General features: G+C 37.9%; 1 protein-coding gene across 3 annotated transcripts in view; it reads left to right on the forward strand.

The window, feature by feature from the left end:
* HECW2 (HECT, C2 and WW domain containing E3 ubiquitin protein ligase 2) overlaps window positions 1-23018 on the forward strand; it is a 108750-nt gene that overhangs the window by 44277 nt on the left and 41455 nt on the right. For all 3 annotated transcript variants that reach the window (XR_006179591.1, XM_042874518.1, XM_042874520.1), the window contains exons 4-13: window positions 126-201; window positions 1909-2078; window positions 4616-4758; window positions 8208-8308; window positions 9031-10368; window positions 12001-12096; window positions 15727-15877; window positions 16252-16355; window positions 18600-18724; window positions 20100-20285. Coding sequence is in view for 2 of the 3 variants with exons in the window: in XM_042874518.1 (XP_042730452.1) it covers window positions 126-201; window positions 1909-2078; window positions 4616-4758; window positions 8208-8308; window positions 9031-10368; window positions 12001-12096; window positions 15727-15877; window positions 16252-16355; window positions 18600-18724; window positions 20100-20285 (2490 nt within the window). In the remaining variant the exon portion in view is untranslated. The remainder of the gene's footprint in view (window positions 1-125; window positions 202-1908; window positions 2079-4615; window positions 4759-8207; window positions 8309-9030; window positions 10369-12000; window positions 12097-15726; window positions 15878-16251; window positions 16356-18599; window positions 18725-20099; window positions 20286-23018) is intronic.

Raw genomic sequence — 23018 nt, forward strand, 5'->3', positions numbered from 1 at the left:
TGGTAATAGGCAGTACTGGGTACAATTCTTCTTCTGTGTACTTCTTACTAATTACGTAATGATCTTTGAACATGTGTAAAACAGATGAAAATGTATGTGGTTTCTTATTTCTTTTTCCCCTTCAGATGGGAGTAGAAGGCACAGAGGAAGGTGCTTCTGGAGCCCAGCATTCTCGGAAGTTAGTCAGCTTTACACTATCAGGTATAAAAACAAAACAAGAACAGAAACCCCACAGAAATCAATGTTTTACAAGGCATTTAAAAAAAAAAAAAGTAATTGCTGTTTTAAAAAAAAGTCAAAAATAGAGTGCTTTTCTTCCTTAGCTTCTGTAGGAGCACACTCTAGTGGCTTGAAAGATGTCATATCTTTACAACTTCTGTTTGAAAACAAGTCAAAGTCATGAATTTCCAGGTTTAAAAGCAACTGAGTTGATGGATCTTGACATGAGAAATTTTCACAATTCCTAGTTGGTGCAGCAAAGAAAAAAAGGTTAAATATATAGCCTCTAAATACAGTGCAAGCTGGTTCTGTCACTTTTATGAAAGGAGTAACAAAAAAAAGGAAGGAAGAGAAAGGAAAGGAGAAGGAAAAAATCTTTTCTTACAACAGAGCTAAGCTGTCATACAGAAAAATAGCTGAAGGATACTGTCTACCAGCTACGCTTGTTTTGATTCACACTTTATTCCACAGGAAATTGCTTCTAAATAAATAGCTGACAGTGGAAACATTTAGGGGCTGTAAGAGTAGAGCTGAAGAAAATGTTTTTTGCTATGGTCTTGCAGCAGTTATCAGGATAGAACTAATATGTTCTATCAGAATAATTGTTTTGTTAAACCTGAAAAACCTGTGTTTAACAGAACGTTATGACTCAACTTGAGGAGTCCCCTAAATTCAATTCAAAAGTGTATTGACTTACACGTCTGTAAGGTGCTCTCCAGAAGGTTTTTTGTTTCTCATCCAGAATGTGGCAAGTCTGCATTTTGTTGTTGTTATCTTAATGTCTTTTTTTTAAAAACAAACAAACAAAATTTTATCTTTAATGGATTTTTATTCTGCAAATCAGAGAACATTCTGTTTTTTGCAAGTTGTGATGAAAGATAATTGTCTAACATCTTTCAAGTAAGTATTTTTGAAGCTAAGATGAACATTCTGGTCCCGGCTGCTTGTATGACTGTGGTAAGAGACAAGCACGGTAGCTCTAAATATAACATTATGTTAAACTTTATATTATGGCAAATCAAATCTGAACCATGATTCAGTGTTATTATTTCCTAGGTTTCATGCTATGCTGCTTAAATATACAGGTCTGGATTTTATGTTGTTTTTTTTTTTGTGTGTGTGTGTGTGATTGGTTTGTGAAATACTTCTTGTGAAAAGAAAACAAATAAAATGCCATGTTTTGAGAATTTGTCTGTATTACTTTAGACTTAATTTGCAGGGGCTGTGATATTGAGGTTTCTCTAGGAACAAAGAAGCATTTTCAGAAAACCTTGCCTCCTTCTATGTGGGATAGCTTATTCCCAAGTTGAGAGGATGTGTGCATCATAATCCAGAACAGCCTTGATAATGAATGGTTTGTTTTAGGGCAGAAATACCTTACATACTGAGAAAAACGTTTGTACCTCAGTTAAAAGTTCATGCTGTAATTTTGCTTTAGGAATGACTGGAAGGCAAAATGTAAATGAGGATGTCCTTGCTTTTCCTCTGTATATCCTCTTGGGAAAACACTTGACTTCCTGCTTCAAGCATCTTCTGTATGCTGGATCCAGTTACTCTATGAGTAATTTTAAACTGCATTATTTAGTGGTTTATGTGAATTGATTTCCTAGGTAATTTTTTAAAAATGGCCTACTGTGAATTAGCTTTCATTTACTCTGTTCCTTTTTCTTTCCTTGTTTTGCTTTTAAGATATTAGAGCAGTTGGACTTAAAAAAGGCATGTTCTTCAACCCCGATCCTTATTTAAAGATGTCCATCCAGCCGGGCAAGAAAAGTACATTTCCTACATTTGCTCATCATGGTCAGGAAAGAAGATCGACTATCATCAGTAACACAACTAACCCTGTTTGGCACAGAGAGGTAATGTATCCCTTTTGAGAGCTCTCTGCAAGTTGATGCCGTGTATCATCTTGTATCATCTACCAGGCTTGTATTTTCTCTTTATGCATCAGTCTTTACTCTCTAAAGGCTGGGAAGTTATTTTGTAGCTAGCTATTTAAATGAACACAGAAATTGTAGTAATTTTAGGAACCCTGTTGTTGGATAGAAACAGCTATCATCTGTGTGATTATGCCCTGTGTTTAAGCAGTATGACTGTGAGGTTTGTCATTTGGTTCTCTGCTAAAAAGAGTTGGACTCACTCAGCAGCCCAATAGATCAGTTGAAATTGCAAAAAATAAATTAATTAAAATGAATCATATGTTGTGAAATGACTCTTTAAGAAAAGGTACAATAAGTGGGCATTTATGCCTAGTGATGGCAATGACTGCTCATTTGGAAATGATATCCTCACTGTGCGTAGCAGGTGGCAAGCATTCAATTTTGCCAGGCAGAGCGGATGCTCTTTGGAGCTCTCTTAAGTGCTGCTGTGCAAGGAAAAGCCTGGGGAGGCATCACAGTGCAGCTTAGAAAGGACTGGGGGCAGAGGGTGGTTGGGCAGAGCCCAGTTTTTCTGATTTATTGATTTTGGGTGAGCTGAGCAGGTCTCAGAGAAGGAACTTTGAACTACCTGTAACTCTCTGAGCAAGGCCACATCTTTGAAATGCTTGTGTGGGAAAATGGCAATAGTTTGTAAATGTTTCAGGACTGACTAGCAGCCTTCTTGGTCTGTGCATGTTTACCAATGATGCCTATGCTATTATTTGAACGTTACTGTATTCTTTAGGAAGATTGGAAAATTGAGCTGGACTGTGAGAATGCTTCCAGAAATTATAATTTATTATTATTATTATTCAATCAAAGAAACAGTAAAAAAGAATGGAGCCGGGCCAACATTAGCACTACTCTGGGGAATTCTGTTGTGGGAAAGACTCTGGATTTGTGGAAAACTTCAGATCTTAAAAACCAGGACTTTTTGTCTCTAGATTCCTCACCTTTCTATCCATTTGTTTCTTTACTCAGTAAATAGGAAGAAAAACTATTCTTGCTCTTTCCCCTTTTTTTCCCCCTTCAGTTCTTCTTGTTTTTTGAAGCTTATTAGAAAAGTGATAATGTTCACTGGTGCACGTATTACATCAGCTTGCTTTAACTGCTGTATCTTTCCTGTAGCAATCTGATGATACCAGCTTATGATCTCGTTACATATGCTGTCTTAGTGGTGCAGAATTGATCCAATTTTATATCCACTCCTTTCTGCAAAATCGCAGTTTTGTACCAAACCAAGACACAAATTTTAAGTTGTATTTATCACAGCTCTACCCAGCATGATAATGTTTTTTTTATTCCTGACCTAATCTAATTATTGTTTTTCGACATTTTTAGCCACTGTCTACAACTGAGCTGAAGAGTTATTCCTTCTTTTGTTTCTTATTCAATACATTATCATCTAGCTAACTAGATGCTTATGACTTTGTATTCAGCTTTTGATTTTCTCAGAGGTCTTAAAGGTGGCAAACAGGGGAAGTGTAACAGATGACTTTAGCTTTTCAGTAGATTTTACCCACGCTATTTTTGTTTGAATTTTTAAAAAATCTAGAGGTTCCTCAGCCTGCTTTTTTGTTAGAATTTGTCATCACATTACATTATGTGTGCATCCCTGCTGACATGCCTGCTCACATATGTGCCCAGTACCACTGTTGAATCTCGACCATTTGCAGGATTGGCAGAACAGCACAGATGTCAAGTATGAATTATTCATGAGCATAAGGAAATTTGAAGCTAGGCCGAAGAGAGTGACTGTGACAGTGTTCCCTCAAAGGGGATGGTGGAAGGGAAATCTTACCAGACATAACAATTTTTTAAATAAATTAATGCCATCTTGTATAAAGGCCCCAAGTTCAGGAAAAAGTGTTGGAGCTTATTGGGAAAATTTTTGAACTTTGGAGTGAAAATCTACAGAAAATTATCCTTCTTTATTTTCAGTGCTCATGAAAATATGGCCTACAGATTGCCCTACTGATATCCTGTAGCACATTCTAAAAAGGACCACAAAACAGGATGTTGGAAGGAAAGTTTGCTAAACGTGTCTGGAATGAAACTCTCCTTTCTTCTGCACTGACCCTGCTAGTCTTCTATACTCTAATAGTGTACAGTGAATATTTCTTATCTTTGTTATTTCTACTATCCATCTTGAGGCAGCCTCCAGGATGTGTTATTTTCTCTGTTCTGAACAGGACCATCAAAGTGCTGTTGTCCAGTGCAACTTCTTAGTGAGAATATATTTTCTAGGAATGGTAAAAAGTTTTTTGCTTTCTAGCTAGTTACACATGCAAAAATACAGTGCTTAATAGTGGTGTTGACATTATTTTATAGTATGGAAGGCATTATTTTATAGTGTGGAAACCACTGTAGTCCTCAGTTAATGCTGCCAGAGTTTACCGCAAGCTAGTAGTAATTGCATACATGCTTTCTGAATAAAGGTATATTGATATTGTGTCAAATATGTTCTTTCCTTCCAGAAATATTCTTTTGTTGCACTTCTAACAGATGTCCTGGAAATTGAAGTTAAAGACAAATTTGCCAAGAGTCGTCCAATCATCAAACGCTTTCTTGGGAAGTTAACTATACCAGTTCAGAGACTGTTGGAGAGGCATGCAATTGGGTAAATTAATACATTCTTAATGCTTGAGGGAGACTCAACATATAGGTTGCTGGCACAGAGCAACCTTTCTGGCTTACTGGCACAGTCACAATTTGTATTGCAACAGTAGTAAGAAATTTAGTTGGAATTTTAATATCCTTAATGCCTAATTGGAAGATGGTGGTGTTTCTCACCCCATTCTGAATGCATGTGTATGTGTTTGCATGTATTTTTCTCTGTAATTTGTTTCCAACTCTGTTATCTTTACACAAAAAATCATTGCCATCACAAAAATGTTAACTTATGGCTCGCCAACCTAGAAACAGAGCATTATCACAATGCTATATAATTGTGTGCAAATTTCTTAGAACAAGCAAGTTTTATTTTCTCACTTTTGTTACTCAATGAAGTTGTCAGTATAACATTGAGAGATTTAATATTTAATCAACTAGTTGGTCAGAACTGCAAAGCTGTGAATCTTTATTTTTCAGTGCTAGTAATACTAACAAATTAAAATTGCCTCATGCTATGAATTGAGCACTGATGAGACTCAAAATTGTCCATTTTTAAAAAATAGTTCATTTTTTGGATACCTATCTATTATTGTTTAAAGAAGAAACTCAACATGAAAATTTTTAAGGTATTTTATACTTTGAGATGATTACTGGAGTAGGTATAGTACAGACAAGTGGATGATCAAAGTAGGCCATTGGAAAACCATACATGCTTGAAAGAGCCTGGGACTTGGTGCTTAGGCACTGTGATATTTTGCAGAGATGAAGCAAACGGTTGGAGGTTTGCAAGAGATGCAGCAGTGTAAGCAAATGTGTAATTTCACATTTAAGAGAATGTAGTAAGTGTAGGGTTTGTTGTTTTGCCAGAGACTTTTCTCGGTTGTATGTTCTGTTTGGCAGATTAGAAAAATTAATTTCTCAAAAGACAGAGAGAGAGACAGAATTGTTCCAATGTATTTTGTATAGGAGCTAACTCAAAGCTAATGAGTTGCCATTAATCTTAAATGGCCACTGGATGAGGCCTTTGAGAAATGATGGTAAAAAATGTCTGTATTCTTCCTTGAGAGTTTAAGGGAATGGCAGCATCATCAAGCTTTTGCATAAAAAGCAGGATATAAACAACTGGCCTCCTTTTTCACAGATATTCTCATCAAAGTAACAAGTTGCATAACTGGAGAAAAGCAAATTCAGTTTGAAAACAGTTTTCAGCTTTAAGTTTCCAAAGTGGTGGTTACACTGGTAAGTAAAGTAAGAATAAAATTGTAAGAGTAGCTTAAGATTCTGATGATGTCTTCTGATAATTTATTTTTAAAAAAGAAAAAGAAGCTCTGCTTAAGTGCAAAAAATTTAACTTTACTAAGAAATGCTTCATCTCTGAGTTTCAACAACTTATAATATATTGGAGAAAACAGCTTTTTCTAATAAATTTGCACACTATGGACACTCAAAAACAGGAGAGGGATGTTGATTTCAAGACCGAGTTCAGGGATTTCATTTCCATGCTGTATCCCAAAATGTTTTGGCATATATCTGGGATTCCTAGTAGTGGGAAGTAAAGCCTTTTTGCTACATTCGTCAGTTCTTGTTTGTTTTTTTCAAACCAAAGTTGTGGAAGACATTTCCTGTTTTCTTCTCCATACTTCTGTTTAGAATAGGAAGGGCAGTATAATAAATATGTAGCAAGAATATAGGTAAGTATTCAGTTTTGTTTTGCCATCCTCATGTTAAAGCTAGCATTAAAACTAATGTTCTTAAAGGTATTTTTCCTATTTATCTGTAATTTATTTGCCTGCTTTTTTTTTTTTTTTTTTTTTTTTTTTTAATACCAATCATTTTTACCATACCATTTTTAATACCTGTTTTCCTGGATATGCTAAGGATAGACAGTCTTTCACTAGAAGTCTTGCAAAGGGAAGGAGTGGGCAGTACAGACAGGAAGTAGAACTGTACCACGTATATAATCAGTTGTTACCATTCTCTTATTCTAGTTTTTGTCAAGTGAGTGAAACATACCCTCTTCCTCTTTATTTTTATGATGTCAGTAACGGTTGAAATCCTCTACTGGATTAAAATGTGAGCTTGAAATACATGTCAAAGGAATTATAGTGTACCATATGCTAAACTTGCCTTTGCATATATCAGTATGAATGAAAAGATGAACTCCAGAACTTTTTAGAACTTATTTTTAGGCATATTGCAGTAGACTTTGGCCTTTAACTGTTGGTATAGCTTACAAGTTTTTTTTTTTCATAGTGAGATGGCCAATGTCTCCTTAAATTCCATGTAAAATACCATACATGAGCTTAAGAATGATCGTGTATTGATTTAGCTTAGTCCACAGTAGATGTTATTTATGTCATGGCTTTCTCTAATCTTTACTGCCTATGGCATTGTAAACCTTATGTAAAAGAATCTTCTGAAGACGCTCCCAAGTCTAACTGAAGAATTGCAGTTGGAGTGCTGAGCAGTGAATCTGTGACATGGATTCAAGAAACATATCTGTGATGATTTGAAGTCGTGTTCTGTAGAGCAATGTGGAGAGGCTGCTTTGCCTTAAGTTATCTGCTCAGGACTTAAAGTAATGTTTGTAGCTAACCAGCTGCAGTTTATCTTAGGAGTTGCCTTTTAGTCAATCGCTTGTTGCAGTAAGAATGCTCTCAGTAAAGATGAAGTGTTTGTACCAGTACAAATGCAATTGCAGAAATAGCACTGATTTTCCATGGTGGTTTTCAGCAGCCCCCTCTTCTCTCTTCAACTGTGTGGAAGGTGATTGGGACTGTACATTCTGGCCGTGCATAATAAGAATCTAGGATCATATGCTAAGTCTAAAGCTGATACAGGTACCTAATCAAGTCTCAGTCCTACTGAAGTCAATAGCACTTGTATTTTATGTGAAATCTGAGCATTAAAAGCTTTTCTAAATGACAGTGTGCTTAGGCAGATACAGAAGTGCTTTATTGAATAAGAACTAAAATTTGAAGAGGTTGTTTGGCTTTTTTGTTTGTTTGTTTTACAGTAGAATCCACGAGGGGGCAGAAGGCTTTCAAAAAGTAAAAGGTTTTTGTTAATAATATAAGAAATTTTTTGTTGGAGGGAGGAGAAGGTAAAGAAAAAAGATCCTTTTCAATGTGGTCTGTTTTTGAATTAAAAACAGATTTTGAAATGTGTGAGAATTCCACAGTACATATTTGAAAAATATTGTCATTTGTTAGGCTCTTTCATATGTTAACAAAAAATAAGTTACACCATTGTTGATGTTTGTGCTTTTCCACACAAGCCAGTGAATGCGGTTAATTTTTAAGGTGTTAATTAAGTTACCTTCTATCACATTGACTCTGCCTGATAAGCACTTCTCATACAAAATGTTAGAAAAATAAAACTAGTTAAAATTTGAAAAAATCAAGCAAGAGACCAGAAAAAGCAACCCCAAAGCCAACAGTACCTTTATTTTTGCAGAGACCAGATTCTCAGCTATAATCTCGGTAGAAGGCTGCCAGCAGATCATGTAAGTGGATATCTCCAGTTCAAAGTGGAAATCACATCTTCAGTTCATGAAGGTGAGAATTTGGCAGTGACCTGGGTCTCCAAATAGTTAAATGAAGAGTAGTTACATATATTTGTATTTCTAAGGTTACCTATTAAAATTAAGTGTCTCATTTAGTTATGTGGCCTCTATTCTTGCTTTTTGGTTGGGATTCTGGACATGACTTGGGAGATCAGATTTCCAAAACACCAACATTCATTCATTTACCCTGGGTAGATTCCCATTCTTTGCAGTAAAAAAGTCCGATTTCCTCAAAATAACTGTTGTGTATAGAATTTGATATCTGTGCACAGTCTGTGATTTTGAATGTGGTCTTAGCTGTTGGTTTGCGTAGTGCTAAGGACAACTAGTTTTATGTAAATCCCGCTGAGTATAAGAGAGATGCTGTAGAAAAAATGTTTCTTTTTTTTGTGAGGCTGGTTTTACAGACAGTTTGGCAAGATGCTTTGCAATGCTGTGCCTTTTGAAAGCAAAATGGGAGTAATATTTTATGCCTGTGAAATTTTGCTAAAGAGTAGGATAGATTTGTACAGAGAAAGTTCTGTGATTGCTATTATGATGGTGTAGATATCTGCATTATTTTAACTGTATTTTCTTCACTTAGTTGTCTGATTAAAATAAGTCTACATCTTGAAAGATGTGTATTTTTATGTCGCTTCTGTGATGCTGCAAAAGTAGAATGAGCTGATGGTGGCTGCATTACATATTTCATATTCAATCTTGGTGTCCCTGCAGATGCTTCGCCAGAAACGGTTGGCACTTTGCTAGGAGTGAACTCTGTAAATGGAGACTTGGGCAGCCCTTCTGATGATGAGGACATGCCAGCAGGACATCACGATACTTCCACGGTGTGTTCCAACGGTCCAGTCCTTGAGGACTCTTCTGGAGAAACAATCCAGAGGCATCCTTTAAGGACTAGTACAACACTAGAAACAGATCAGGATGAATTAACCTCTGGTGCTTCAAGATCGTCACCTACAAGAGGTCGCCAGGACTCACTGAATGACTACCTGGATGCAATAGAACACAATAATCATCCCAGACCTGGGACATCTGCCTGTGGCGAGCGTCCTCGTGGAGCCTCTCCAAAACTGAGGAGTAGCTTCCCTACTGACACAAGACTTAATGCAATGCTTCACATTGACTCAGATGAGGAGGAGCACGAGCTACATCAGGACCTGGGTTTCCCATCTTCCTTGGAAGATGATGGTGGCTTAGTAATGCTTAATGGTGCTACTAGAAATGTTGAAAGAAATGGTTTAAGTTACTCATCAGATCATGTAACACAAGGGCCTGCAGAGAATGAAAATGTTTCAGCCTCTGAAGCTCCTTTGCCCTCAACTGATGACCAGCCAGAGAGCCTCCCTGAGCTTCCACCATCACAGTTAGTTGAAGGTGAAAGCCTGCAAGGTTCTCAGAGTGAAACACCGGCAGAGCAGGCTGGCAATGACTCTTATGCTGTGCAGGAGGCAGAGCAACCTCCCAGTAGTACAGACACAGGAGCTGCTGATGCTGCTGCTGGGAGCAGAAGGGGTGTTAGTGAAACAGAATCTATTGATCAAGGGTCTGAACCTTCCCAGCTGTCATCAGAAACTGAGCAGAGCGATCCTGCTCGCACAGAAAGTGTCAGTGAGGCTAGCACCCGGCAGGAAGGGGAGAGTGATGTGGAAGGGGCAGACAGCTCCTGTAATGAAAGTGTAACTGTGCGGCGTTCTTCAGTTGAAATGCGCTCTTCTTTTGAAAGTGCCAGGTTTCCTGAGACTCCAGCGTTTTCTTCTCAGGAAGAAGAAGAGGGGGCTTGTGCCACTGATGTGCCCAGGACTGAGCCAGTTGCTGAAACACAGGACTCTCCAAGTACTTCTGGTTCTTTGCCTGCAGTACAGTTACCTCAGGAGGAAGTACAGGAGGCTGAGGGAGGTGAATTACAAGACCAAGAGGATGCAGAAGAAGTCTGGCAAAGAAGAAGAAGCCTGCAGGCAGCAGCTGCTAATAGCCAGTCTCAGGATGAAGAAACAGAAGGAGCCCAAGCACCTTGTGAGGGTGCCACAGCAGAGGTTGAAGGAGCTACTGGAGGTAACAACTGTAGGAGCACTTTATGAAGTGACCTTTCTGCAGTCAAAAAATACTATTTAAAAACAAACATCTGAAAATAACGAGTTCTCAATGTCATTATACTTAAAGATTTGTCTTTCTTTGAGACACTGCTTTGTTTAAGAGACCCTTAAAGATCAAAACTGAAATATTTCAAAACAAGAGATTTGTTTTGAAATTGGATATATTTTAATTCTCAAGAGAGTATTAAGAAGGAGAATGAAGAGGAGGAATGTATTTCACAATATTGTCTTGCTTGCTCATCAGAATGGCAATTGGGAGGTCACAGATGGATCCCCAAACTATATAATGCAATCTAGAATTCATACTTAGATCTTTTCTCCAGCATGTTTATAGGGGGAAGAAAAAATAAATGTAAGCACTAAAACGTAAGGATAATTAAAAAATAAAATCTGAAAAAGAGTTATAAAAAGAGTTATTATTATATATATTATATATATATTACTCACACCTCAGCTTCTGTCTTACCTTTTGCACTTTATTGTCAGTTTAGGCACATCCTAACACAGCAGGAATCATGGGCAGAGAGGAATGCATTACTCAAGACTGTAAAGCTATTCCCAATTGTAAGATTAGTTTAACAGTTGAGGATTTTGACTCTCACTAAAATCACTGGAAGTTGACTTGTGTCCATAGTAGATTTTTTCAAGCTAATTTCACAATTTATTACCCATTCCCTTTCTTCGGGGATTGAAGTGGGTATGATCAAGTGCATGCAACCAAGTTGGATTTCTGGACACCTCTTTTTAATAACATTTCAGATGTTTTGGTTAATTTCCCTATCTTTGAAGTACGTCCTGTTCTGGGCGCGTTTGTAGTAAATCATATTTATCCTAAAAGTTTGTTGAAAATTAGTAATCTTGAAGAGCAAATTATTTTTTCACTTTTGAGTGCCAAATACTGCACCAGAAATCTCAGGGAACACTAGCTGTGAATCTGTTAGGAGGGGGAAAATGAGATAAGCGCAAATGAATTCTCTTCCTTATACCCTGCAAGTACTTTTACTTCTGTATTGGTTGTGGTTATACCTGTTTGTGGGAGAAAAACCATAGGTCTATTCATTTCTTCTCCCCATATGCAACTCTTTGATTTGGAAAGAATTAATTTTGATATTAAAATAACAAATAATACAGCACATTCTTTTGCGTCACTTTCTAGATATTTTAGACTCTTTACTATTAGTCAGATCCTAGTAATCAGTCAGATCCTAGCTAATCAATGTTGCCGCACCAAGGAAAATCGTTGAGCAGTGTCACCTCACCTCAGGTTTCTGTGGTGGCCATGTACTTTGTTGGAATATGGCTTGGGTGCACATGGCTGTCTGTGGTCTTTCTCTTGGTGAAAGGAGGATTTGGTGTGTCCCAAGAAGTGATGTTTTCTGGACAAGAATTGCAGAGTATGCCAGAGAAAACCTGAAGTGTAGACTTTACTTACTTTGCCAGAAAAGCCAATGACTCTTAGGTATATCCTAAAATGTCATAGTCCTGTGGAAGTTTTAGCATGCCTTGTTCACTTCAGAGACAATTGTAGGTTTTACCCTACATTGACTACCCACATTGACTGAGACATAATCTGTGGGCATTTTGATTCTAGGTGCTCAAGCCAATGGCCATCAGCCCTTAAGGTCACTGCCTTCAGTACGTCAGGATGTTAGCCGGTACCAGCGAGTGGATGAGGCACTACCACCAAGTAGGTTCCTCATACTTTAATGGAGGGATAAGCTGCCAGAATGCCATTAATGAGATCTCATTATGTTTCATTTTTAAATGTGAGAACTGCAAATGAACATCTGAGAAGCTCTAAATGAGGAAGGATGATGATTAAGTGTAGTGCTGTTCCCATGGAAGGCATTGTGCTCAGTCTGCAAACTATCAGGATGTGTGATGAATAATTGTACCTGATGTAAACGGACTTGCTAAGCAAAATTTGCAGAATATTAGGAAGGTGTGATGCTGCCTTTTAAAAATGCAGAGCAAGTGAGGAGGGAAGTGAGGTGACAGGCTTTGTGAGGGGGCAAGATATCAAGCACACTGAAATCTACGAGAATGTCATGTGTAGTGATGATTTACAAAGAAACAAATAACATCTTTCTGTCTTTACAGATTACATGAATTGTGTTTTCCTTGCATTTTCTGAGGCACTGTCAAAGGCTTTTGAATAAACTTGGATGTTATGGAATTGTTGGATGAGCTAAATTGATTGAGGAATTGTTGTTTCTATAACATACATAGAAAATACATTTTTCCCAATTTTGAACTGATGCATTTGATTAAACTTGAAGCAGTGATGATCTGTTTAGTATTAGATACTTAAAAAGGTAGATAGGACTAGGGTTAGTTCATTAGTATGTACAAATGTACATAACTAATGGGGAAATGAAAGACAATGAAAACAAAAGAAAGAACAAATCAAATTTCAGCCCAGTGAACTCAGTGACAAAGCTCTATGATTTCAAAGAAGCCAGGAATTCAGATATTTAATGTAAAATGAATAGAACCCAATCCACTGTGTGGAAAGGGACTGAGTTTGCCTGGTAACCGGAGGGGGTGATTGTAGAGAGTCGGGTAGCAGAACACGGATAGAAATGTGTTGGAATGTCAGGGCGATGTGAATATTTTGCTCCTTGCTGATTCTGTTATAAACAGTGCATATAACAAATTAGTCCTCTGCACAGGTCCTGAAGTCAATTAACTGCCACCTCAATAATCCAGAGTTATTTTTCACAAAATAGTGACTGAGAGATATACTTCGTTTGAATTTTTATCATTTTCATACTGAAAAGGAGAGAGAACGTTATGGAAGATCAGATGTAATAAGTTAGGAATGCTTAGAGATAACCTCTGCAGTACCATGGTTGTGTGTTTCAGAAGCAAACTGTACACTACAGTATCTACTTGGGAAAAATATTGCAATATTAATGGAGAAGGTCTGGCTGTGTGGAATTGTAACATTTCTGACATTTGCTGGGATTTTACACAGTCACGCACAGGCATATAAATGCTTACACACCAGCATACACACCTTTAAAATCAAAGCCCAGTGCCACAGTTATGGTAATCGTTCATCTGTTAATGTGAATGAAATCTTAAATACTAATTGTTTCCGAGATTTGGTTTTTCTCCCTGCATCTCTGCCCAGAACAGATCTCTAGGGCAGGCTATACTTCCTATGTCTGTCTATAACATGTAACACTGTGCTATAACACTCCTAAGGAAAGGTCAGCAAGTAACATGGCACACCCTTGATTAAATACAATTTTGCAGTTCAGCAAGCTAAGTTCTTTGTAACACTATTGGTAGCTACAATTAGACTATGGCAAAACATCCTTGTCATCACAGTAGTGATGGAAACGGGCTTTATTTACTTCAGGACCCATTGCACAATTGTTCAGACTTGAGTAGTTAAAGATGAATGAAGGCAAAACTTCTTATTTTCCTCAAACACGTTACAGAGGTGATGACTGTGTTGGAACTGGGCATATATAATCACCACAGGAGAACGGTCCACTGCTATACAGTGTGTAAGGGTTTGAAATCTAAGCTGAATAATGAAATGTGTGTATTTTTATTTCATCAGTAGATGGATACTGATCTTTTGAAATGAAATCTTTGCTCTGAAGCATCTGTTTCTGTCGTTTTAATTTTTTTTTCTTTATGGGGAGAAAAAACCAAAGGTCCTTCAGAGCATGCTGAAGCGTTTGGTTTTTTGAGTGAGAAATTAAATTATTTTTTCTTCTTTTGGAGTAACTTTGAAATGTGTTACCTGTTAAATAGCAAGTGCAGTGATGAATCCATAACCTTGGCATTGATGCAATTTTGTTTATTTTGAACTTTTAATTCACAACATAGTGCAAAATTGTGGGTTTTTAATGTGGACTTGGAGAAAGATGAAGTCAACACATTTATTTTCTCCTGGAATTGAAATTTATTCCTTAAAACAATTCTCTTTATTCCTATCCCATTATGTTGCTTTCTACGTAGTTCATTTACAGTAATAATACTCTAATCACTAATAGGCTGTTCTGATCATGCACCATAGAGAAATAAGAACAACTGCGTTATGGTAGGCTGAAATACATAGCATTCATGCAGATATGACACGTTCCATTTATCTCATAATCTGTTTTTTTTTTTTAACTTCTTTGTGATTCAACTCAGAGCCCACATTGTCATGCAGTGAGCCACTTAGCTACCTCCAGTTGCTGACATAAATCAGAGCACACATTCAGCCTGAGGTTTTAAGGCTGTCACTGTTCAGTAGCTGGCAGTAGAATTTCATTTTTTCTCTTGCTGTAAAGATATTTCTGTCTTCTCTCCTTGCAAAGCAGCGGTCATTTAGAATTGGTTGCCTGCCTCTGGTTTTTAAATTTTTCTGCAGTTACTGAAGTTTCCACGTGGACTTGAAATATAGAAACTCTCTTTTATAAACCTTTTGAGCTTTTAAAGACTTCTTTTTATCTGACACGCTAAATATGTTCCAGGTTTTTTGTGAAATCACATGTATTCTATGGACAGAGGGGAAGAACCGCATTCAGGGGATCTTATGCTGCCATCTTCTTTCTTTCAACATGGCTGAATGTTAGATATTGTTGATAAAACAATGGTTCCCATTTTACAGTAGTTACTGATATCATATTCTGGTCTTCTACAGCACCAGTTGCAGGATACCATCACAGTCTGTGCTAGACTTCTAATGTTGTTTGTAGTTTGTGTAGCAAAACCAGCATTATAGTTACTGCTTGGACAACAAGGTGAATTTGCTATGATAATTGCAGGATCTGCAATTCTGCTACATGCATTTAGTATATGAAGGTGTTTGATAACTATAATTCACCTTCTCTGGCAACACTGCTTATTTATACCGTAGGTACATGCAACACCCAGGAAGAGCGCTGGCATCTGTTTCATTACTGCTACTTTTAGCTGGGCAAAATCAGTGACAGGTGTGTCAAGCTTTGCAAGATTTTTGACATTTGGGCATTGGCTTATTGTACTCAAATAAGCCTCAGAGATCTCATCTTTAAGTGCTCCAGTCTAAGAGAATTAGATTAAATACATTTATTTATTTTTTTCTAGGACAATCACTTTTTATTGAGGGCTTGTTTTTATTCATTTCTCTATGCTGTTACATATGGGTTCCATAGAACTCATGAAGAGTTTGATTTAGGGGATAAAATCAGGGAAAAGCTGTGTCTTTTAGCCCTTCAGTGAGAAAGTTTTGTGCTGAAGTCATCCTGTAAAAGATATAACAAAAAAGTAAAACAAATGCTGAAATAAAGCCCAAACTCCCTATAGCTCACAGTATTTTATTACTATTTAGACTGGGAGGCTCGAATTGACAGCCATGGACGGATATTTTATGTTGATCACGTGAACAGGACAACAACTTGGCAGCGACCCACAGCCCCTCCAGCCCCACAGATTCTCCAGAGATCAAATTCCATACAGCAAATGGAACAGCTGAATCGCCGGTAAGAATTACCATTACTGTTTGTGAATTATGTGTTTGCAAAACTTCATTTACCACTGTAATACCAAGTAGAAAGACCAGGTCCTAGTTGCTATTGCAGCTGGCCGTGTATGCTTATTTTTATGTGGTTGTTCCTTTTAGAATGCACATGGGCTTCTGAACCTATCGTATTTCACCTGTGTTTAACAGCTAACAAAAATCTGCTAATGATTTTAGGAAATTGAAGATGCTTATAATACTAAAAGATGTCAGTATACGTTAACCTACATGGCAGAAAAGCAGGGGAAGCCCAACTTTATTACTAGAGTCCCTCAGAGCCCAAGTTGGATCATAGTTACCATATACTACATATAAAGTCCAGTTTTCTAACCCTAGGTATCAGAGCATCCGCCGAACAATGACTAATGACAGGCCTGAAGAGCATACAAGTGCAGTGGATGGAGCTGGAGAGGAAACTGACTTTCACCATTCTAATGCAGGTAAAAACAAAAAAAATCACTAAAGGTAGATTTCATCTTGCAGATGATTTAGATAATGACATAGGACAGGACATACTTTCTGCTCATGGAAGTCTGGGTCGCAATTTGTTTTCATTGCTGTCTAGTTTTTTAAGATTATGGTGCAACCTGTTTGACGTGCTAAGATGAATGGGAGGGTCAGAGCCTTTTTCTGTCAATGTCTGACTGGGTAAAAACATAGATAAGACATTAGCAGAGAAAGAGTATAAAATAGTGTGTCTGAGTTATGAATTTTATGGGCTGCCACATTCTGTAACGTTATACAAGAAAGAACTAGAATTCTTTCTTCTAGTCCTTAGTTATTAATTGACTACCTGGTGTTAACTTTCCAAATGAATGCATTGGGAAAGATCTTTATAAAATACTCTTTTAGCATCATTCCTTGTTTTTCCTCTAGCTATGCAGTTCTCTCCTTGGTCATATTGCTACTACAAATTTACTAATAAATGTGTAGTTACCTTGTTAGTCATCCGGTCCCTTCTGTAGTTGGGTGTCATTTTGTTCTTTGTCTGCAGATTCTCATTACATTCTCCCATAATCCTCCTTTCTCAGCTCATCTATTGCCCAAACAGTGCTAACTGTTCTTGCATTTCAGGTCACTGCAGGACCTGTGATTTGGCCAAATGCCCCTTTTCTATTCGTTTTCTTTATTTCTACCCTAGCCTTTTCCTTTTCTTTTTTCATGTGCCTGTTTGGGCCTTTGCAGAAGCAGCTAGATGGTTTGTTGTGCCTCTAACAAATGAATTTAAAGCAAATTCAGCCTAATCAGCAAATTCAACTGAATAAGCCTTTCATAAAACAAATTAGCAAGCCTCTCAACTGCAAAAAAAAAAAAAAAAAAAAAAAAAAAAAAAATCCACCCAGCTGACACATCCTGGTTTTCATATTACCCATCTAAGACAGTGGAGCTATGAGTAGTGCCCCAGGATCTTCCAGGATGTGAGAGGTGATTGTTACACACACAAATTTTGTACTAAGGGACTGGATGACGGTCCCAGCCCAGATATTGAGGCAGAGCTTCAGGAATCCTTATGGTACACTCCTGTCACTCTGTAGAGATAGGAGCATTTGCGAGTGTGCTGATTTTTCAAATTCTTTTTTTTTCTCACTTACTTTCCCTTTACTTATTTCCTTTCCATTTTCTGTTTTCCTCTTATAGGCAGAATGAATAGATCCTTTATTCCCTTATTTTCCCATAGTATTTAGTCATCCGGGTTTTGAATGTCACTCATTCTTTTCCTCCTCTTTTTTTTTCTTTTAACTTACAGTTTATTCTTTTTTTCCCTTAGAGTTTCATTCACTGCCTTTCTTCTCCTTTCTCAGTCTGTGGGTTATTCTTTTATATCCGTGGTAGCTGTGTTTTGTGTGATTAATGTTTATTTGATGGGGAATTGTGCAAATTCCCTGTTATGTAAAAGAAAGAAGCAGTGATATGTAGAAGATGGAGTAAAATTTTGGAGTAAAAACGCTGGAGGCCCACTCTGAATTTACAATTTTTCCATTACTTTAAAATGTGCATCCAAACATGCTATTGATTTTCAAAGGTGGTTAGGAAAATAACATTGTAGAAAATATTACACATTATGTATGTTCAGTTCCTGATACTGTTGAGAAATCAGGGCACTTCAACAGTTGCTAGGAGGAGAAGCAAATGTTTACTCAAAGTTGAATGTGAAAGGTACTCCTGTGGCAACCTGTTTGTAACTTACATAAGCTGCTTAAATATTTTAAGTACTGTGTCAGGATCAGAGTGGTGTTACTGGCAGTGATTTTTTAAATTTATTTTGCTTTTTAAGGAAGAAAGAATGAAACATTTTGTAAATGTACGATGAGTTCTGTATGCATTGGTCAGCATTTATAAAATGACTGCTATCTGCGTATGGCTACAATATAGCACTGTGGGCTTGACACAGGGACCTTCTTGGCAATTTATATATAGGCATGTGGTTGGTAACCAAAATAATTGGAAGCATTTTAAAACATTATTATTAAATGATTTTTCAGCAAAAGCAACAAATTAGATCTTCTAGATACAAATTCTGATATTAGAAGAATTTCAGGTGTGCTTATGTGGGTAATGAAACCAATACAATTGTATACCCAGCGTTTTTCTTTTTTGTGTAACTAAACAATATAGTTGTTTGCAGTAGTGTTTTGGTAATATTTATTACTGGAGTTGTGAATTGTCATTCACTTTGCTGTTAGATTTTCGAAGAGAGAATGTGCTGCCTCACTCTACCTCCAGATCCAGGCTTACTTTGTTGCTCCAGTCTCCCCCTGTGAAATTTCTTATCAGCCCAGAGTTCTTCACAGTGCTGCATTCTAACCCTGTGAGTACAGTCTGTTCAGGTGAAAGACTTTGATAAATGCATCTTTATATACAGAGATGTTTTGCATGCAGAGGTGTTACTCAGTGTTTGATGGTAAAATATTGCTAGTACATAGGGAAGCTGGATTAACTGCAACACTCATCATCATTCCTTGCAGTTGATGGGCTGCCACAGAAGTCCTATTTGGCATTAGACCTTTTAGGTTTTTGTTTTTTACTCAGCTGTGCATCCTTTTTAGAATACCAAACTGACTTGTTCTTTGAAGCAATAGCTTTATTACTGTGTTGTTCAAAGACTGATGGACTTCCTTTTTGAATGAAAATGAAGTTTCTACTTTGTGGTCATTTTGGTGCTGATGGGAAGGTTTGTATCGCCCAAATTACTTGATTTATATCAAAATACTTCAGAGATCACAGTGAACAAGAAGACATGTTAGTGTATATTTTCCTTTTCTCTTTTCCCTGTTTTCCTTCTCATAAGGAATATATATTGTGAACAGATGTAATGGGATGAGTAATTTATTGTTTGCAATCACATTAGTAAATTATGCAGTTTTTTTTTTAAATTACTGATAGATTTAAATTCAGTTCTGATATGCACGTCTGTGCATATCTGAAAAATTCTACTTGGAGTATGCATCTTTATCTTCAGTATTTGGAATAGGGCAGAAGCAGATAAGACCTCTGGCCAGAAAACAAAGATAGGAGCACGGAGTGGTCTAGGTAGCAACACACTGCAATAGAAGGACCTATGATTTAGCTTCTGTCTATTGCCAGCTCTGGGACAAAGATCTGATTTGGAGTCGGCTTTTTTTTTTCTGGAGTAAAAGTGTAAAGTGTTTATTTTTCCCTTCTATTTGAAGTTTTCTCTGCTCTCAGTGCTCTCTTTTTACTATATCATTTTAATTTTATTAGATAAATTAGACATGGGTTTGCAATTATAGGGTTCTTTCTTCCCCTCTTTTTTGAGAAGTCTGTGGATTTACATGTAACTGTGCTAAGTTCTACAAGTATGTCTCTGTTCTGCAGAAAGCCTTGCCAGCTTTATGACCGTTCTGTGGCTATGATTGACTTGTTATTGCAGAAGTCTTAGAATACCTATGAGATCTTAATCTTTTAAGCAATTCTAATGTTACGAAATTCTTCACAGTTCATGGGACAAGTGTTTGTAAGATGGAGTCCAAGTCACTGTATTTTACACTTTGCTGAAGTTCATGTGCATCAAATAAAAACAAAAACAAAACATTGAACACTAATTCCAAAACCGCACAAGGATGACCAGTTTCTCATAACTGCTGCATAGTTAGAAAAGATCACTTTTTAGAGCGGAAGTGTTGTCTTTTGTAGTGAAATTATTATTGTTCCATGTTTTTCAGAGTGCCTACCGCATGTTTACAAATAACACGTGTCTGAAGCACATGATCACCAAAGTCCGGCGGGACACCCACCATTTTGAGCGCTACCAGCATAATCGTGATTTGGTGGGCTTCCTAAACATGTTTGCTAACAAACAGCTGGAGCTGCCAAGAGGTTGGGAAATGAAACATGACCATCAGGGCAAGGTAACTCATAAGTGACACACTTATATCTCTGTTCAGTGTGTGATTTTTGAACGTTGTAGTGTTAGGATTCTTCTTACTGTTCTCTAGAAGGAACATAAATGGCCGTGATTCCCCAATGTGCGTAAAGATGCATGTTTTTCCTTTTTCAAAAGAATATTGGAATTTCTTATTTATGCTGGCAAAATATTATGCGAGAGGAAAAGGAGACTGAGAAGTACATATTAATCAGTATAAGAAATATTAATAGAAAATCAATAGTCTTTTCACTCTGAGATAAGTTACTTGGATTCCTTCAGATATTTTAAAACTTCTTCTGAAAATAATTATTTAGTATGGAAATATAAGCAGGTCAGTAAAGTACTTTAGAGTTTTGCCTTTGTACTCAGAAGAAAGTTTAAATGTAAACTTACTTAATTTTTTTATCTATTGAATTTTATTGAGTTACTGTTGGGTTATTTGTATCAACTTTCTTCTTTAACTGTCGAGCTTAGCATCTCAAGTGAAATTTATTAGCGTGCATTATTTGGTCTTTTTTCTTCAATATGTAACAGTTTTCCTAGATGAATCCTCTATCCAAATGCTAAGTCGTTCCAGCATTCATCAGATTCTGAAATAATATTAGTGCTCTTGCAATAGCCCCAGGGATACTTACTCTGCTGACTCTGTATTGGTTAACCACACAGAAACTGTGCAGGAAGTTTCATTAATTAATGAAGATCTTGAATAGTTGCAAGTTCTGCAGAACAAATGTCACTTCTGGAATTCTAATAAAATATTTTAAAATCAGAGAATAACAGACAAATTTTTGTAGTAATATAATTTTAATGTAAATTTAGACTAGGAAGTTTAAAAATAGACTATGATTAACATGGGAGGAAGCGATAAGGCTTATCAATTTGTGTGAGAATGCAAACTAAGCTTATTAGTTCTTATGTTATCAGTCCTGGTATGCTGTCCATGTAAATAATGATTTTGATGCTTGAAAAGATTGCAGACAGATTCCGAACAGAAGGCTAGAAAAAGAACTTGAGAATTGTTTTCATTTTGTATTTATTAACTTTGGAAAGCACTGTGTTTTTCCTTTAGAAACCCTGTTAGGGATGTGTGATTATGTTAACCTCATTATTTGCCTTCCTCTCTCTTTTCTTATTTGTATCATCCTTGTTTGTATGGTCCTTCAGAGGCTGGTTCTTTCCTGAAGAATATGACAATTTCAATTGACTATAAATAGGTGCCCCATTTAGAATATTAGACCTTTGGCTTTCATGTGTTGTGTTTGCTAACAGTGAGGTTATGACAAATGTGACTCCCATCTTCAAGAAGGGCCGCAGGGAGGATCCGGGGAACTATAGGCCTGTCAGCCTTACCTCAGTACCAGGGAAGGTTATGGAGCAAATCATCTTGGATGAGATTGCACAGCATTTACGCAGGGTCCAGGGGATCAGACCCAGCCAGCACGGGTTTGTGAAAGGCAGATCGTGCTTGACCAACCTCATCTCTTTCTACGACTGGGTGACTAGTCTGATAGATGAGGGAAGGGCTGTTGATGTAGTCTTCCTAGACTTCAGCAAAGCCTTTGACATGGTCCCTCACAGGCTTCTTCTGGGGAAACTGGCTGCCCGTAGTCTGAACAGATATATACACTTCTTTGGGTAAGGAACTGGCTAGAGGGCCGTGCCCAGCGGGTCGTGGTGAATGGAGTGAAGTCCAGCTGGCGACCTGTTTCAAGTGGTGTCCCCCAGGGGTCGGTACTGGGGCCGACCTTGTTTAATATCTTTATTGATGACCTGGATGAGGGAATTGAGTGTACCCTCAGCAAGTTTGCAGATGATACCAAGCTGGGAGGTGGTGTCGATCTGCCTGAGGGTAGGGAGGCCCTTCAGAGGGATTTAGACAGGCTGAACCGCTGGGCTGAGGTGAATGGGATGAGGTTCAACAAGGCCAAGTGTCGGGTCCTCCATTTTGGCCATAACAACCCCATGCAGCGTTACAGGCTTGGGGATGAGAGGCTGGATGAGTGTGAAGAAGAGAAGGACCTGGGGGTGTTGGTTGATGCTCGGCTGAACATGAGCCGACAGTGTGCTCAGGTGGCCAAGAGGGCCAATGGCATACTGGCCTGCATCAGAAATAGTGTGGCCAGCAGGAGCAGGGAGGTGATCATCCCCCTGTACTCAGCTCTGGTGAGGCCGCATCTCGAATATTGTGTTCAGTTTTGGGCCCCTCACTACAGGAAAGATGTTGAGATCCTGGAGCGTGTTCAGAGAAGGGCAACAAAACTGGTGAGGGGTCTGGAGCACAAACCTTATGAGGAGCGGCTGAGGGAGCTGGGATTGTTCAGTCTGGAGAAGAGGAGGCTCAGGGGAGACCTCATTGCACTGTACAACTTCCTGAAGGGAGGTTGTGGTGAAGAGGGATTTGGCCTCTTCTCCCAGGCAACGAGCAGGACACGGGGCAATGGCCGCAAGTTATATCAGAGGAGGTTCAGGTTGGACATAAGGAAGAACTTCTTCTCTCAGAGAGTAGTCAGGCACTGCAATGGCCTGCCCAGGGAGGTGGTGGAGTTGCCGTCCCTGGCAGTGTTCAAGACGCGTCTGGATGACGTGCTGCGTGATATGGTTTAGTACTAGCGGTGGCAATGGTGATGAGGAGATGGTTGGACTGGATGATCTTATAGGTCGTTTCCAACCTTGTGATTCTTGTGATTCTTGTGATTCTTGTGATTCTTGTGATTCT

The sequence above is a fragment of the Lagopus leucura genome, unplaced genomic scaffold (genome assembly GCF_019238085.1).
Source record: "Lagopus leucura isolate 7727_CA_CO unplaced genomic scaffold, USGS_WTPT01 Super-Scaffold_100012, whole genome shotgun sequence".
Taxonomy (NCBI): Eukaryota; Metazoa; Chordata; class Aves; order Galliformes; family Phasianidae; genus Lagopus; species Lagopus leucura.